The 17,039-nt window shown below is 44.7% G+C and overlaps 1 protein-coding gene across 6 annotated transcripts in view; it reads right to left on the bottom strand.

Moving 5' to 3' along the window:
- sox6.S (SRY-box 6 S homeolog) overlaps positions 1-17,039 on the bottom strand; it is a 229,099-nt gene that overhangs the window by 90,518 nt on the left and 121,542 nt on the right. For all 6 annotated transcript variants that reach the window (XM_041591131.1, XM_041591130.1, XM_041591133.1 and 3 more), the window contains one exon: positions 12,307-12,517. In XM_041591131.1, the coding sequence (XP_041447065.1) occupies positions 12,307-12,517 (211 nt within the window). The remainder of the gene's footprint in view (positions 1-12,306; positions 12,518-17,039) is intronic.

Here is a 17,039-nt window from a genome sequence, read left to right on the forward strand (position 1 = left end):
TATAATACCCCAGAAAACACGGCAGGATAAATACAGTGCCAATTCCAAGTATAATACCCCAGAACACACAGCAGGATAAATACAGGGCAAATTCCATGTATAATACCCCAGAACACACAGCAAGATAAATACAGTGCCAGTTCTATGTATAATACTGCAGAACCAACAGTATGATAAATACAGGGCCAATTCCATGTATAATACCCCAGAACACAGAAGGATAAAAACAGGGACAATATTATGTATACCCCAGAACAGACAGCAGGATAAATACAGTGCCAATTCCATGTAGAATACCCCAGAACACACAGCAGGATAAATACAGTGCCAATTCCACGTATAATACCCCAGAACACAGAGCAGGATAAATACAGGGCCAATTCCACATATAATACCCCAGAAAACACGGCAGCATAAATACAGTGCCAATTCCAAGTATAATACCCAAGAACACACAGCAGGTTAAATACAGGGCAAATTCCACATATAATACCCCAGAACACACAGCAGGATAAATACAGTGGCAATTCCATGTATAATACCCCAGAACACACAGCAGGATAAATACAGAGTCAATTCCATGTACAGTATAATACCACAGAAAATATGGCAGGATAATTACAGGTCCAGTTTCATGCATAATAACCCAGACCACACAACATGATAAATACAGGGCCAGTTCCATGTATAATACCTCAAACCACACAGCAGGATAAATACAGGGATAATTCCATGTATAATACCCCAGAACACACAGCAGGATAAATACAGTGCCAGTTCCATGTATAACACTGCAGGACCAACAGTAGGATAAATACAGGGCCAATTCCATTTATAATGCCCCAGAAAACACAGTAGGATAAATACAGTGCCAATTCCATATATTATACCCTAGAACACACAGCAGGATAAATAAAGTGCCAATACCATGTATAATACCCCAAAACACACAGTAGGGTAAATACAGGGCCAATTCCATGTTTATTAACCCAGAACCAACAGCAGGATAAATACAGTGCCAATTCCATGTAGAATACCCCAGACAAAACAGCAGGATAAATACAGTGCCAATTCCACGTATAATACCCCAGAACACAGAGCAGGATAAATACAGGGCCAATTCCACATATAATACCCCAAAACACACGGCAGGATAAATACAGTGGCAATTCCATGTATAATACCCTAGAACACACAGCAGGATAAATACAGTGCCAATTCTAAAACAGCACGGTAAAATAGGGGCAATTCCATATATTTGTAGGTAGATCTTTACTTAACAATCTTGTCTGGTTCTTAGAGCCACCAAACCTCCATGCCTTGGAATGTGCCCCAAGGGGCTAGAAGATCTGTCAGGTAAATGTTCATCCATGTTCCCTCTTGTTTAGATCATAGTAGTAAATACAGATATTGGTTTCCCATCAGATATTTCAAGTTAAGCCGGTAGAGCCTCAATCAGAGCCCTCTGGGAGCTCCCACAAGTGGGCAGAACCTTTTTACCAACACCTTGATCATCACACAAGTGATGGTGGAGATATAAGAAAAAGCCTGTGCGGGTGAATGAATGAATGACAAAGCAACATTGTCTTTCTGATGAATATTATAATCACAGAATCAATAAGCCCACGGGGGGGGGGGGGACTGGCACAAAAAAACCGCCGTGTTTTGTCATTTTGTGATGAAGTTATAAAAACAACAGACATTCAATATGCCAAGTGTTCCTCAATCCTCCATAATCACAGCCTTATTGAAGGCAGGACAAAAGAGGGCTAATTGCATAGGAGCAGTCTCAATGTAATAGGTTAGACACCCAGGCTGCCATTTACAATGAACAAAACCCGCGCCTCCCCGTACGCGGCAGAATGTCATCGCTCATTTTCACGCAATTACCTTCATTCTTGTCAACAGTTTTAATAACCTCCATCATCTCTAAAAGACTTTTGCTTCAGTTAAATAATTTTCAGCTTTTTAATATGCAAATGCGCTTGTTCGTATGCATGGATGGAGTGGATTCGGCACTTGAAATGTGTCAGTGCGGCGCCGAGCACCTGTGCCCGGGAAACGCTCCTTTTAATTGACACCTAATACTATTAATTATTCCACTTACTGAGCAGCCTTTATTAGTCACCTGGAGGTTTCGTCTGGAGTCTGTGCTCGGACCAGCACCAAGCCGGCACTATAAATAGGAGGGACGGATTTAGCAAATGGAACATCTCCATTACTGAGACCTGGGCAGGTTTTCCCTTTGTTTCCAGACCACTGGGTCAGGGCTACGTGAGACAACAATCTGCCCCTGGGGTGGCATTGGAGATGACACAGGGGGAAATATCGACTGCTTAACCCACAGATAGCCAAGAAAAAGTACTTTTTATTTTGCACTTTTTTGGTTCAACCCTGAGATGCCAAATTATGTGAGCCCCCCCCATTGTATAGTTCAGGCCATTCCACAGTTTGAAATACACAGGTATGAACAGAAGACCAATCAAAACTTTAATGGGAGCTCAGAGCCAGGATATGCAATGGGCCTCCATATTGCCACAGTCTCTGCTCCAGGGGGTTCCTTAAGACTAATGGGTCTCAGTAAGGGCTTAGGGCAGTTCCTCCTAAATCATGTGAGGACTCAGAGTCTTAGATTGTGGTGCCCAGACTGAAGGGTAGTTTGTGGCATACATGGGACCAACGCCCCTTTGCTCTTCGATTCCTCTGGAAACCTAGCCAGGACTAAGAGTAGGCAGATGAGGCACATGACTAGGGTACAACGGTGGGGGGCATTAGCAATGTTCTTCTTTTTTATCGTTTATCTCTTCACCCATTATCAATGCAGCACCCTTTGGTTTCCTAGGGCAACCAGCCGGCTTGGCCTGGCATTGTCCATTAGAGTAGGGAGGCCAGCATTTGGTTGTGGTGGAAACAGTGACATCAGGAGGCAGGCAGATGATGTCAAGGGACTCTTTCATGATCCTTGGATTCTATTCTCTCCAGGGTGTTTTCTGCATGGAGTCTGTATGTTCTCCCTGTGTGTTGGTGGGTGGGGCTTTCATTTCTTAAAAACCTCTCCCTTCTGCATGGAGAAGAGTATTTCCCACCATGTATGTTACTCTCTCTCTACTTCCTTTCTGGCAGAAGCACAGCAGTCTGGTCTTGCTTTCTGGCAGGGATTTCACATACACACACAAGACAAGGAGGTACCCTTTAGCTGAAGGCCTGGTACCTGTCCAATTGCCTTTAGCTAGTTCAAAGATTAGAAGGTGCGGCTAAAGCAGAGGTAACGCAACCATGAAAGCGAGTGCAGAGACACATCTCGATATAAGAGAGTAAACATGTGGTGACAATGATCCTTTCTCTTCTGAGAATGCCAGGCACAACTGTGGGTGATGTGTGGATGGGAATCCAAACCGCTTCTTATTTGAACCAATTGTTGCCAGATATTTTGGGGTATTGAATGGGCTTTAGGGAGCACTCAAGGGTCGCATGTTGCTGAGAGCAGTCATTGTTCCCTGGCGCTAATTCATTCCCGGCTGCCCGTACACTCAGGTACAGATGTTTGACATTCCCCTTATGGGCCGAGAGCATGCGAGGAATGTGCAGCACTTGTCAGAGCACATTGTGCTGTAGCGGAACAGAAACACTCACACCCAAGCTCATTAGCTGAACAATAGCTCTTGGATACGTCTCTAATGTGTGCAAATCACGAGAAATATCCCACAATATGGAATTTCTCCGCTGGGAAACAATGGAACAGCCGCGGTGCAGGGAGTCAATGGGGGGGGATAAGTGGTGGTGCTATAAGCCCCCCAAATATATCTATTAAGTGCTGAGAGCTGCCATAAATCACATTAAATTCTGTGTTTGTTGGGGTCAATAGTGGGACAGAGAAGCTTCTCCTTGTGCCCCCCCCCAAGTAAAAAGGGAAGAAGCAGAAGTGGGAGAGAGACAGCTGGCATAGCAGCTGCTGGGGGAGATTAATGTCAGAAGAAAAATATAAAACTCAGCATATGTGCCGCCCCGCGGTGCCCAGATCCTGCGCACTTGTACCCAGGCACCGAGGGTGTGTGCAGCGCCAACCACCATGCGCATCCTGGGACGCAGGGTCACAGATAAAAGGAACCATCAAACTAATAACTACAAAGTTGTGACTGATGCAGCAAGAACGCCCTGCTGGATGCTTTACTCCCTGCATAACTCCCACAATCCTCCACCAGCACTCTGCATGTCTGCCAAGCTTATCCACCCACTGAATAATAGATAATGGGGCACATTTATAAACACTGGGCTAATTTGCACCTGGGCAGTATCCCATAGCAACCAATCAGTGATCAGCTTTTTTAAGACAACTGACGGTAAAAAATGAATGCATGCATCTGATTGGGTTATTTCCCAGGTGCACATTTCCCCAGTGTTTATAAATAACCCACAGGTCTCTTTATATCTGTCATTATATACATGGGTGCCCAGAACAGGACACACTGGAAGAAGCTGCCATACTGATTATTTCCTGGAGAGAACTGATTTGCCCCAGGGAGTTACAGTACTGATGGGGAAGAATACTACCTATGTGCATTAATTTCTTATTTACATTATGCTTATGAGTAGTGGCACGTGCAGGGAGCAGCCGCCCAGCAAAGTACCGGCCTGAGTGGCTGAACAGGGGAATCAGTAACAGACAAGCAGCGCTGGTGGGTCCATTAGTCTTTATCTCCTGTCAGATTCAGGGCTGGATAATAAATAGCCAAGTTGGGGAGCACACACAAATTCCTGCGGCTTAGGGAGGGTAAAGCACCCAGTGGCTCGGGGAAAACATATAGCAAATGATTGGTGTAAGGGGGTGAGAGTGGTTGTTGGGGGGTTCAGGTAACCCCTTGTGTGCCACAGAGTAGCATTGAGCAACTCCTTTGCTTTTGGGTGGATGCTGGGAGTTGTAGTCCGACAGAGGCAGAAGAGCTGCAGGTACAGAGGAAAGGTGTTTATTACCACTTCATGTTACAAAGGTGCGGCGTAGGCGGGGGGCTGCAATTGACTAATCTGCGCCTCTCACTTAATAGTAGATCTCCATTAGGAAATAAATGATAATTTGAGAGAAGAATGAAATTACTGGTTACCTTGCACTGCCAACGCTCCTTCCCCGTAAGCACCCTGTAATCTAACTGTCACTTGGCAAATCTCTCCCCAATCAGCCGCTCACAACATTTCCCATTTATTCATCTGTGTTAAATTAATAAAAGGTGTGAATAATCCCTGGCAAATTGCTCCTTATCCACAGCCCATTTACTAAATTATACGGCAAAGCTAAATGGGAGAAATGGAGGTGCGGGAATAAAAGGAGCCTCTCCCTCCGCCGCTGGGTTTGTGCCATAACGGAAGGAAAGTGACCCTGGTACCGTATATGTGCCATCACCAATAAGGGCTTTTACTTACACAGTATCCAAACTTTCTGTTCTCTCCACCACAGGCTGCAGTACCGCGGGGCACCCACAATTCCCAGCAGGGAGCAGGTCTGGCTCTACGGGAACCACCAGGTTTTACCCAGTATTGCGCCAGACCAGTCAAATCCCGGGCGCAAGACACATGATATTGAATCATCCTTCCCAGTCCTACCCGAATGCATGGGCTCTGATGCCCAAGTGTCCCCGAAGGAACAGCATGAGCGGGTGGGTCCACCCTCGCCAAAGCTAGGGTGAGCCCCACCATCCCCGCCACCCCCCACAAAGGGGTTTAGGGCCATTTGGACTCCACTTCGGGCGCAAGACATACCTTTTCTACCGCCTACCCCAGCCTCTTGTCCCCCTACTTCCCACTTCCTCCATCCTTGTCATCAATGCGTCGGGGGCGAGGTGTTCAGGACTTGCTGTGTATAGCACTGCCATTTCTCACTACATGAATCAAGTAGCACCAGTCAGCTCCCCTGCAGACAATTATCAAGTTCAACTGATTTTATTATTTAAACTCTTATTTCAGGTTTACTTCCCCTTTTTACTTCTGTGTTAATATTTAATGCTAAATAGACATCAGGTTGCTGAGGATGCTGGGAACGTCAGACCTCCAATACCTACAGGCTACGGCCCTCTTTTCTCTCAAAAAATAATCCAACCTAAATGCAACTTTTTAAGATCCTTTAAGTCCCAGACAGTGACCGATGCCCGAGCAGACATCACAATCCTCTCAATTAACCCCCTTGTGCCAGGGATTGATGGGCACAAAGCACAGTAACATCTGTTCTCATTTAACCAATTTTAATTTAAAGGAAAAACAAGTCGAGTCAGATGCTCAGCTGGTCGGGGGGGGGGGGGGAGCACAATGATAGACTAACTACTCCCGGGTCCGTTTTCCATGTGTCAGCATCTTCCCCTGAAAGGGACTAAAAAGTTACAAGTAAAACTTATTTTATTCTGGGGGGATTAAAGCGTCTGGTCGGGTTCAACTTGACTGATTTACAATGAGAGGATTGTATTTTTAACATCCCCCAGCGATGCTTATGAGTCTCCCACCCAAGCGCCAGCCATAAGAGGCCCTGTCTGTTCTCCTAGATGAGTGATACTCAGAGTTCTCTGTATAACTCAGCCTTGTGCCTTTATATGATCACAGAACAACCCCTCAGTGACTTCTAATATCCTTATAATTTACAGTAGGGGGTACATTATCCCTTATAATACATGCGTGATACTCAGAGCTCACTGTATAACTTTATATGGTCACAGAACCCCTCAGTGACTTCTAATATCCTTATCATTTACAGTAGGGGGTACCATTATCCCTTATAATACATGAGTGATACTCAGAGTTCGCTGTATAACTCAGCCTGTAGCCTTGTGATACAGTGATACTCAGAGTTCTCTGTATAACTCAGCCTTGTGCCTTTATATGATTACAGAACAACTTTATATGGTCACAGAACCCCCCAATGACTTCTAATATACTTATCATTTACAGTAGGGGGTACATTATCCCTTATAATACATGAGTGATTTAAAGTTCCCTGTATAACTCAGCCTGCAGTCTTGTGCCTTTATATGGTCACAGAACCCCTTAGTGACTTCTAATACCCTTATCATTTCCAGTAGGGGGTACATTGTTCCTGTATAACATAGATCAGCACATCCTAGAACAGTAAAGCACCTGATATAACACATATATAGATAGTATAAATATCATTATATTAAACAAATTGCCCACACTTTCTTCTTGTGTTTAGTAACATATTTTACGACAAGTTTTGATCTTCTTGACACAAGGGACAAGTTGCCCTTTGTGCAGCTGCGACTGCTGAATGGGGGAATCATTGGATTGCAATCAGCAGCGCAGAGTAACAATAATAGGAGCCTGAGGAAGGTAATAAGGGCATTATAAAAAAATAGCACATTAATGGCACAGCTGCTGGCTTGGGGTTCAGTACAGCAGTGGGCACAGTTAGGTGCTTCGGATTAACCCTCTCTGTCAGTGGTATGCAGGAGACAAGCTGGCACAGTAGGTTTCTATATATATACAGTATATGGAGACATTTATGGAGGGGGGAGTAGCAGGGGCAAGCTTGGTATCATTTGTATCTGTTCAGCCTGGCCCAAAGCCCACGGCCCAGGGAGAGAGAAAATAATGTCTGGCTCACAAGTGGGCGCAAGGCCTGACTGGCAAGAAGCAGAGAGAGAGAAGGGGCATTACATGAGCTCCTGCCTGCCATTGCCTTTATAAAGACACTCAGACGCTGGGCAGCTTGGCACAGAGGGAGCCAGATTGGGCCAATGAAAAAATGAAAACTTCTCTTCCCAGACAAACAGGTTCCTGAATCAAAGGCAAGTGGCTCATTGCCGGGGTTCCTGGGACGCAGGCGAGTGATGTGTGGCCAGGACCTGTGGCTTTGAGGATTTAGAAAATAAGGAGCAGCAGGGACTGGGGATCCAGGTCAGAAGTCTGTTGGCCAAGCAATGACCACCCCACAGAATCCTTGTTACACATTTATACAGGCCAGGAACTGGTTTGGGACAGAACCAGAGGGCAGAGCCATTATTGCCTGACAGTACCTGTTGCGCCGGTGTTGCCATGTAGCTGAAACCGCCCCTATGGCTGCACTATTGATGTGCTCCTTGTCCAATGGCATTTCCCGAAATGCCTGATTTTTGGGTGCATATCAGTAGAGACACCACCCCCCTTCTTTAATACACCTGTCGATCCTATTCACCCTGATAAAGATAAAGGTTCTGCTGTCAGACACATGATAAATAAGAGAAAATAAATTCCTTTAAAACCCCAAAAAGGCGACACGGGTCGCACAATCACACAGGAACCCGCCAAGCCATTTTTATTTTGCATTAAGACAATTACTGAGAGGAGCTGAAATTTTTACCCCGGCGATCAACGGCTTCTCTCTAAATAATACATTAGCAATGTTCCGTAAATAAGCAAGTGGGCACATGTCGTTATCCGTACTTACAGCGTGCCCCTGTCTAATCGCACTTTCACCGCTAAGGTGGCTATTCAGTCTAATGCAAAGCTCCGTGTGCTCGGGAGCCATTTTCATTCATTACCACGGTCAAAAGCACTTAAGGCACTTTTAGACCTTGTTCCGAAACAGCAGGGACCGCAGGAAACTGAGGCTAAAGAGAAACTCCAGTTCATCCCAGGGAAGAAGAAAAAATAGATCAGAGAGGGTCCTTTTCCCAAACAAGTGGACAATTCACCAGCACAACCAAGCGCAATTTCCCAGATTTCAGCACATTAATGTCTACAAATATCTGTCCTGCCACGAATTTGTCATATGGACTGAGGAAATGGAAAGGGGGGTCTGTGTCTGATGGCGGAGATAAGGGAAATAAATCCCTGATACAAATCATAAAGGGGAAATCAAATATGATAACAATGTATTAGTTTAATTTATATATTTAACTCTTGTCATGTGACACAAGTATTTATATTCAGTACAGTATGAGGGTGTGGCTTACTGTGTCTCCAGAATGGGGGTGAAGGTTACTATTTCTCCAGAATGGGGGTGTAGGTTACCGTGTCTCCAAGCGGCAAATTCACTAAGATGCAAAATTGCGCCAGGCGCAACTTCGCCGCACTTCGCCAGGCGTAGTTTCGCCAGCGCTCCGCAAATTCACTAAAATCCGAAGTTGCGCACAGGGGTAGCGTAAGGTTGCGAAGTTGCAATAGCGTTGATTCGCTATGTAAAGCGAAGTTACGCTAGCGAAGGCTAATTTGCATACGGCGCGAAATTCTAATTTCAATGGAGGAATACGTATCAGCACTACAAATGCCTAGAAAACCTTCAAATCATCAAATAAAAATTTTATTTTGCCCTACACATGTGCCCACTGTCTAGGTAAGTTGCCATGAGTCAGGAAATGTAGGGGGGAAGGAGGGGAGCCCCAAAAAATTTTTCGATCTTTTTCAGCCTATCACCCATAATGTAGAAAACACGCCAGCGTTTTTCGGACTTAGAAAAAATTTTGACTTTTTTTGAAACAATCCCTATCTACTCTATTGCGCTTCGCCAGGTCTGAGGTGGCGAAGGAAGTCTAGCGTAAAAGGTAGCGTTCAGTACACTGTGCAAGTTAGTGAATTTGTGTAGTTACATCGCTAGCGAAAATTCGTCTGGCGTAAGGGTGCGAAGTAACACTAGCGAAACTACGCCAGTGTTCGTTAGTGAATTTGCGCAGTAACGAAAATGACAAACGCTAGCGAATTAACACTAGCGTTCGGCGCTTAGTGAATTTGCCCCCAAAATGGGGGGTGTAGGTTACCGTGTCTCCATATTGGGGTGTTGGTTACTGTGTCTCCATTATGGGGGATGTAGGTCACAGTGTCTCCAGAATGGAGGGTGTAGGTTACCGTGTCTCCAGAATGGGGGTGTGGGTTACTGTGTCTCCAAAATGGGGGTGTAGGTTACTGTGTCTCCAGAATGGGGGTGTAGGTTACTGTGTCTCCAGAATGGGGGTCTACGTTACTGCTTCTCCAGAATAGGGGTGTAGGTTACATGCGTACCCAGAAAGGAGGTGTAGGTTACTGTGTCTACAGAATGGGGGTGTAGGCTACTGTGTACCCAGAATGGGGGTGTAGGTTACTGTGTCTCCAGAATGGGGGTGTAGGTTAGTGTGTCTCTAGAATGGGGGTGTAGGTTACTGTGTCTCCAGAATGGCGGGTGTAGGTTACTGGGTCTCCAGAATGGGGGTGTAGGTTACTATGTAGCAGAAATGGGGGTGTGGGTTACTATCTCTCCAGAATGGGGGTGTAAGTTACTGTGTCTCCAGAATGGAGGTGTAGGTTACTGTGTCTCCAGAATGGGGGTATAAGATACTATGTAGGGGTGTAGGTTAATGTGTACCCAGAATGGAGGCTACTGTGTGCACATATACTGTATGAGGGTTAGGGCTATGTAACCCTTATGTAAAGGGAACATTATTGTTATGGATGCAATAATAATTCTTATCAAGCAGGGACAGACTTCCTATGGCACAGACTAATGACCATGGGCGATTAGATGGAACAGTGACATAACAGTGACTTCATTGTGTGCCAAATCAGATGCACTTTATTCGGCTTATTATCCCCCTCCCGACCCCCACCACACAAGGGGGGCGAGGACACATTCAGATTGTGCGAGGATGATGCCAGATCACAAGCTGCTCTCCTGTTCGATGCCAACTGTTCTATGAACTTGCACTAGCATCGCCTCTGAAGGGAATCACTCTTGTACCCACCCAATTAGACATAAGATGAATGCAGAGTTGGCAGCAATTTGGCAGCAAATACATTTTCTAGAATGACGGATGCAACTGTCAGCTAGGGGCCCGCGGGGCCAAGCGTCCCTCACTCTGGAAAATATTATCTGCTCCCAGGTTAAAGGTTCAGGTTCTTCCAGGGCACATTATACTGAGTGTGTTTAGGTTTAGAACTATTTATGTACAGGCACAAAACCATCATACACGAATAACTGTTCAATGGGCAGAACATTGGATTAACCCTTAATATTACTAGACATTAATCCTATACAAATAACTGGGTAAGTTAACAGGCAGAAAAGGAGCATTAACTTTTAAAATATCCCCTATATGACACGCAGTTCATGGATAAGGACATCATTCTTTAAAGATATATACATTAGATTGTGCATTCAGGTTGGTAGCTGGACACTCTGCAGGGGGGGTTGGCACTGGCTGAATGGCAACCTTTCTGCTGTTTGTGTTTAGCCATAGGGAAGGGGCACAATGCGCTCCCCTCGCACATGCACCATCAGACACTTCTGATCTCGGAAATGTCAGAAAGTGGAAGATTTTATCGATCGGATTCATCAAAGAGCCTGTCTCTTCCCCGGATCCCAACTGCCTTTTGTGCAACCCGGCCGGGGGGGCTGTTCCTCACCTACCTGCCCTGAGTGCACTTAGCCTTGGGGCCCCAGTTACTGAACCTTCCTCGCTGTAGCTCTGGCCAAAGCTTCGCTAACCCTCTCTCCCCCTTCCTAATCCCACAATAACCAAAATATTGGCCAAAAGATTGATGATGAGGTCGTTAGTGCAGAGCTAATGCATAACGGAATTAGATCCAAATTGAATTTTGACCGAGACTGCTCTTCCCACAAATAACAGATGCAAGTGGGTTAAAATGGATCACTTTGAGCCATGAGATTATCCCAGGGATCCAAAAGATACAATAGATTTATATACATTCTGCATTCTTTAGCCTTTTCTTGCAGACGAAGAGGGAAAATAGACATGGTGAAACTGGGAGGTTTATGCTCGCAAATTGGAGTGACAGTTTAATTCCCAGTAATGATGTCAATCTGTTCTGTGCGTGATGGATCCATTATTCAGCGAGTGCTGCAGGTACTTAGCACCGGCATGTGCGGACCGATCACGAGAGCTTCTTCTGCAGGCGCCGTGTAGGGAATTCTCCGGGCTCGGGTTATTAAAGAAAGATTAGAAGAGCTGCGCATGGTGTCAGAGCGCTCCGCAAACAGACGGCACTTACAGCACAAGCTGCACTTGACCATATAAAGTAGATTTATGCAGCTTGGGGGGGGGGCTTTTTAATTTTGAAGGTCAAATCTATTGACGCTCTCCATTGTGGAATCATCATTATGGGCTCCTTGGGTTTAGGTGCTGCTAAAAAAGCAACTTTATATTGCCAATAAGAAATGACCATTAGTGCTGGGAGGCAGTTCTCTGCTGAGCTGTTTTCATGTCCCTGATTGCAAGTTGTCTTATGATACACATTTCCCACACAATTACTGTTTGGTTTGCCCCCCTCCCTCCCTTGATTAGCTGAGTTGCCCCTGCACATACCCAGGGGTGTGGGGGAAAAGAATAGGAAGTAACTTACCCTCCTGCTCGGATCGTGTCATTTCCTCCAGTTTTTTCTGTTTCAGCGTATCCACCACATCCGCCAAACTTCCTTTGCGCCGCTCGGGTGTCCCAAAGTTAACACCGCTCATGAGGTCACTGCGCTCGCGAGCCCCTTCGTCAGGCTTGTGGGGTGAGGTAGACATGGTTCGGAAGGAGTACAGGGAACGGAGTTTATTGCTCTCTGAGTCCTGGGTGATAGAAATAGGGAGCAAGTTAGTATGGCAACTCCTGCTTGGGTCACATCTCTGGCACTGGAGGGGGAGAAGCACTCAGAAAGTGAATCTAAATATTAGGGCAGAAATTCATCCTTTTCCTATACACTTCCATTAGAAAGTTATAGCCTGCCCACTGCCTGAGTCACAGACTCCTTGCCCCATATAGCCTGCCATCCATGCTCTAGTCCCACCCACTTTAGCTAAAGTCCCTCCCTCTGTAAGCTGCAATTAGACTGTTCTAGTCCCACCCACTGCCTAAGTCACAGACCTCTTGCCCCTTTGATTTCCTCAATCACTGAGTGACTGGCGCTGATGAATTTAATTGTTACATTGTTTCCTTCCAAGGACATGCACCCACTGCGCCTTATAGGAAGTATTCATACACAGGGTTCATTCAACAGCGACTGCAGAATAAATGAATGAAGAAAAGGTTTAGAGCTGAAAGGCTGCAGTACCTCATTTTGCCAGTGTGGGCAGCAGCCTGGGTTTCCATAGAAGTGCAATGAAAGAGTACCACCATCTGATGTGGGCTGCAGATATGAGTAAGGCTTGAATAACCCTGGAACCAATTGTCTCACAGGAAGACAGTGGTGGAACTACCGGGGGAGCAGGGGGTGCGAGCGGGCCAGGGCCCGCACCCCCTCAGGGCCCCATGGCAGCCCGCCTGCCACTGAAATCCGGTGTGTATGGAGGGGGGCTGGGGCCCGGCTGCGCGTCACGCACCAGGGCCCGCCCCCCTCTAGTTACGGTACTGCAGGAAGAGGAGAGACCTGGTTATACACAACTCCTTTGACCCATACCATGCCTAGGGCTGTACGTGTGCCAGCAGGGAAGAGGTTAAACAACTAGCGTTGGAGCTGACAATTCCCAGGCACAATTCCCCCCATTGGATGAATGTTTTTGCTGTGGCAAGTGTTTTTTTGTGAGGACCCAAGAGGCCGCGCGAGTGTTTGATCTGGAGACGTATGCAAATGACAATACTTTGATCACTTACACACACTATCAATTAGAGCGGCAGAGGGAAGAAAGAGCAAATGAGAGTAGTCTCTTCCTGCTAATAGTCATTTCTCTCCAAGAAATCACAGCATTAGATTAAAAATGATAATTAGGATTTGTGCAATTGGACCAACAGAATATTAAGTGCCATCCTTTCATTCCGTCCTCGCCCTGCACCATCAATGATTAAACAGGCGCCGCCTGCGTGAGCATCTCTGTATATTCCTACACACACCATCACCAGCCCCACCGCAAATCACTCACTCAACCAACACTACTATATAAACCAGAGGTCCCCAACCTTTTTCACCCCTGAGCCACATTCAATTGTAAAAAGAGTTGGGGAGCTACACAAGCATGAAAAATGTTCCTGTGTTATAGGGGGATATAGGGGAACTAAATAGAAAGAAACATAGTAAGTTAGGTTGAAAAAAGACTCACGTCCATCAAGTTCAACCTTTTAACCCGCCTGTCAGTTGATCCAGAGGAAGGCAAAAAAAACCTCATCTGAAGCCTCTCCAATTTGCCTCAGAGGGGGGAAAAACTCCTTCCTGACTCCAAAATGGCAATCGGACTAGTCCCTGGATCAACTTTTACTATGAGCGATCTTCCGTTACCCTGTATTCCCTCACTTGCTAAAAAGCTACCCATCCCCATCTTAAAGCTATCTAATGTATCAGCCTGTACAACTGATTCAGGGAGAGAATTCCACATCTTCACAGCTCTCACTGTAAAAAACCCCTTCCAAATATTTAGGCGGAACTTCTTTTCTTCTAATCGGAATTGGTGGGCTTGTGTCAGCTGGAAAGACCTACTGGTAAATAAAGCATTATAGAGATTATTATATGATCCTCTTATATATTTATACATAGTTATCATATCACCCCTTAAGTGCCTCTTCTCCAGCGTGAACATCCCCAATTTGGCCAGTCTTTCCTCGTAGCTAAGATTTTCCATACCTTTTACCAGCTTAGTTGCCCTTTTCTGTTTGTTTCTTCTGTTTGAGCACTGGAGACCAAAACTGTACGGCATATTCTAGATGGGGCCTTACCAGTGCTCTATACAATGGAAGAATGAGCCCCTCTTCCCTTGAATCTATACCCCTTTTAATACAGCTCAAGACCTTATTTGCCCTTGATGCTGCTGACTGGCATTGCTTGCTACAGCCAAGTTTATCATCTACAAGGACTCCAAGGTCCTTTTCCATAATGGATTTGCCTAGTGCAGTCCCATTAAGGGTATAAGTGGCTTGGATATTTTTACATCCCATGTGCATGACTTTACATTTATCAACATTGAATCTCATTTGCCACTTAGCTGCCCAGATTGCCAGTTTGTCAAGATCCTGTTGCAAGGATGCCACATCCTGGATGGAATTAATTGGGCTGGATAGTTTTGTGTCATCTGCAAACACTGATACATTACTTACAACACCCTCCCCTAAGTCATTAATGAACAAGTTACATAAAATTGGACCCAATACCGAGCCCTGAGGGACCCCAATAAGAACCTTACTCCAAGCAGAGAATGTACCATTAACAACCACCCTCTGTACCCGATCCTGTAGCCAGTTTCCTATCCATGTGCAAACAACCTCATTAAGCCCAACAGACCTTAGTTTAGAAAGCAGTCGTTTGTGGGGCACAGTATCAAATGCTTTGGCAAAATTCAAATAGATCACATCTACTGCCCCCCAATCAAATTTGTCTGAAATGACCTATCCTTCATAAAGCCATGCTGATTGCTGCTCATAATGCCATTCACTAGGACAACATTTTTAGTGTGATCCCTTAACAAGCCTTCAAATAATTTGCCCACCACAGATGTCAAGCTTACTGGCCTATAATTGCCAGGCTGAGATCGTAATACCTTTTTAAATATTGGAATAACATCAGCTTTTCTCCAATCCATAGGCACCATACCAGATGAAAGTGAATCTGAGAAAATCAGAAATAGGGGTCTAAAACTGAACTAAGCTCTCTTAGAACCCGGGGTTGTATGCCATCAGGCCCTGGAGCCTTGTTTACATTCATTTTTATTAAAGCTTTATGAATCATATCCTGAGTCAGCCACTGACTAGATTGATCTGAGCCATTAGTGCAGCTATAAAGTGAGCCTAGGAACTCAGACTCCTCTATTGTATACAGTGAAGAAAAGAACTGATTTAGCACATTTGTCTTTTCTGTATCTGTTACAACCATACTGGTACCATTATTTAATGGAGCAACACTCTCAACCTGCATCTTTTTACTATTAATATATTTAAAAAACTTTTTAGGGTTAGTTTTCACCTCCACCGCAATTAACTCTTCATTTCCTTTTTTTGCCTTCCGGATTGCTGATTTACAACATTTATTACAGTGTTTATATTCAATTAAATGAAGCTTCTGTATCAACAGATTTGTAGTTTTTAAATGCCTTTCTCTTCTTTCCTATTAACTTCTTTACTTCTGTATTGTTCCTTCACCTGCTAAACACCATTCAACCCCTATTAACTTCTTTACTTCTGTTTTATTTGTTCACTTGCTAAACACCATCCAACCCCTTCTTAAAGGAACAGTTCAGTGTGAAAATAAAAACAGTGTAAATAGATAGGCTGTGTAAAATGTTTCTAATGTAGTTAGTTAGCCAAAAATGTAATGTATAAAGACTGGAGTTAATGGATGTGTAACATAATAGATGAAAAGTGGTTCTGCCTAAATATTCGGAAGGGTTTTTTTGCAGCGAGAGTGAAGATGTGGAATTCTCTTCCTAAATCAGTTGTACTGGCTGATACATTAGATAGCTTTAAAGGAATTGTTCAGTGTAAAAATAAAAACTGTGTAAATCTATTTATACATAGTTACATAGTTAAATTGGGTTGAAAAAAGACAAAGTCCATCAAGTTCAACCCCTCCAAATGAAAACCCAGTATCCATACACACACCCCTCCCTACTTTCACATAAATTATATATATACCCATATCTATACTAACTATAGAGCTTAGTATCACAATAGCCTTTGATATTATGTCTGTCCAAAAAATCATCCAAGCCATTCTTAAAGGCATTAACTGAATCAGCCATCACAACATCACCCGGCAGTGCATTCCACAACCTCACTGTCCTGACTGTGAAGAACCCCCTACGTTGATTCAAATGAAAGTTTCTTCTAGTCTGAAGGGGTGGCCTCTGGTACAGTGATCCACTTTATGGGTAAAAAGGTCCCCTGCTATTTGTCTATAATGTCCTCTAATGTACTAGTAAAGTGTAATCATGTCCCCTCGCAAGTGTCTTTTTTCCAGAGAGAACAACCCCAACCTTGACAGTCTACCCTCATAATTTAAGTCTTCCATCCCTCTAACCAATTTAGTAGCACGTCTCTGCACTCTCTCCAGCTCATTTATATCCCTCTTAAGGACTGGAGTCCAAAACTGCACTGCATACTCCAGATGAGGCCTTACCAGAAACCTATAAAGAGGCAGAATTATGTTTTCATCCCTTGAGTTAATGCCCTTTT

Source organism: Xenopus laevis, chromosome 4S (genome assembly GCF_017654675.1).
Source record: "Xenopus laevis strain J_2021 chromosome 4S, Xenopus_laevis_v10.1, whole genome shotgun sequence".
Lineage (NCBI taxonomy): Eukaryota > Metazoa > Chordata > Amphibia > Anura > Pipidae > Xenopus > Xenopus laevis.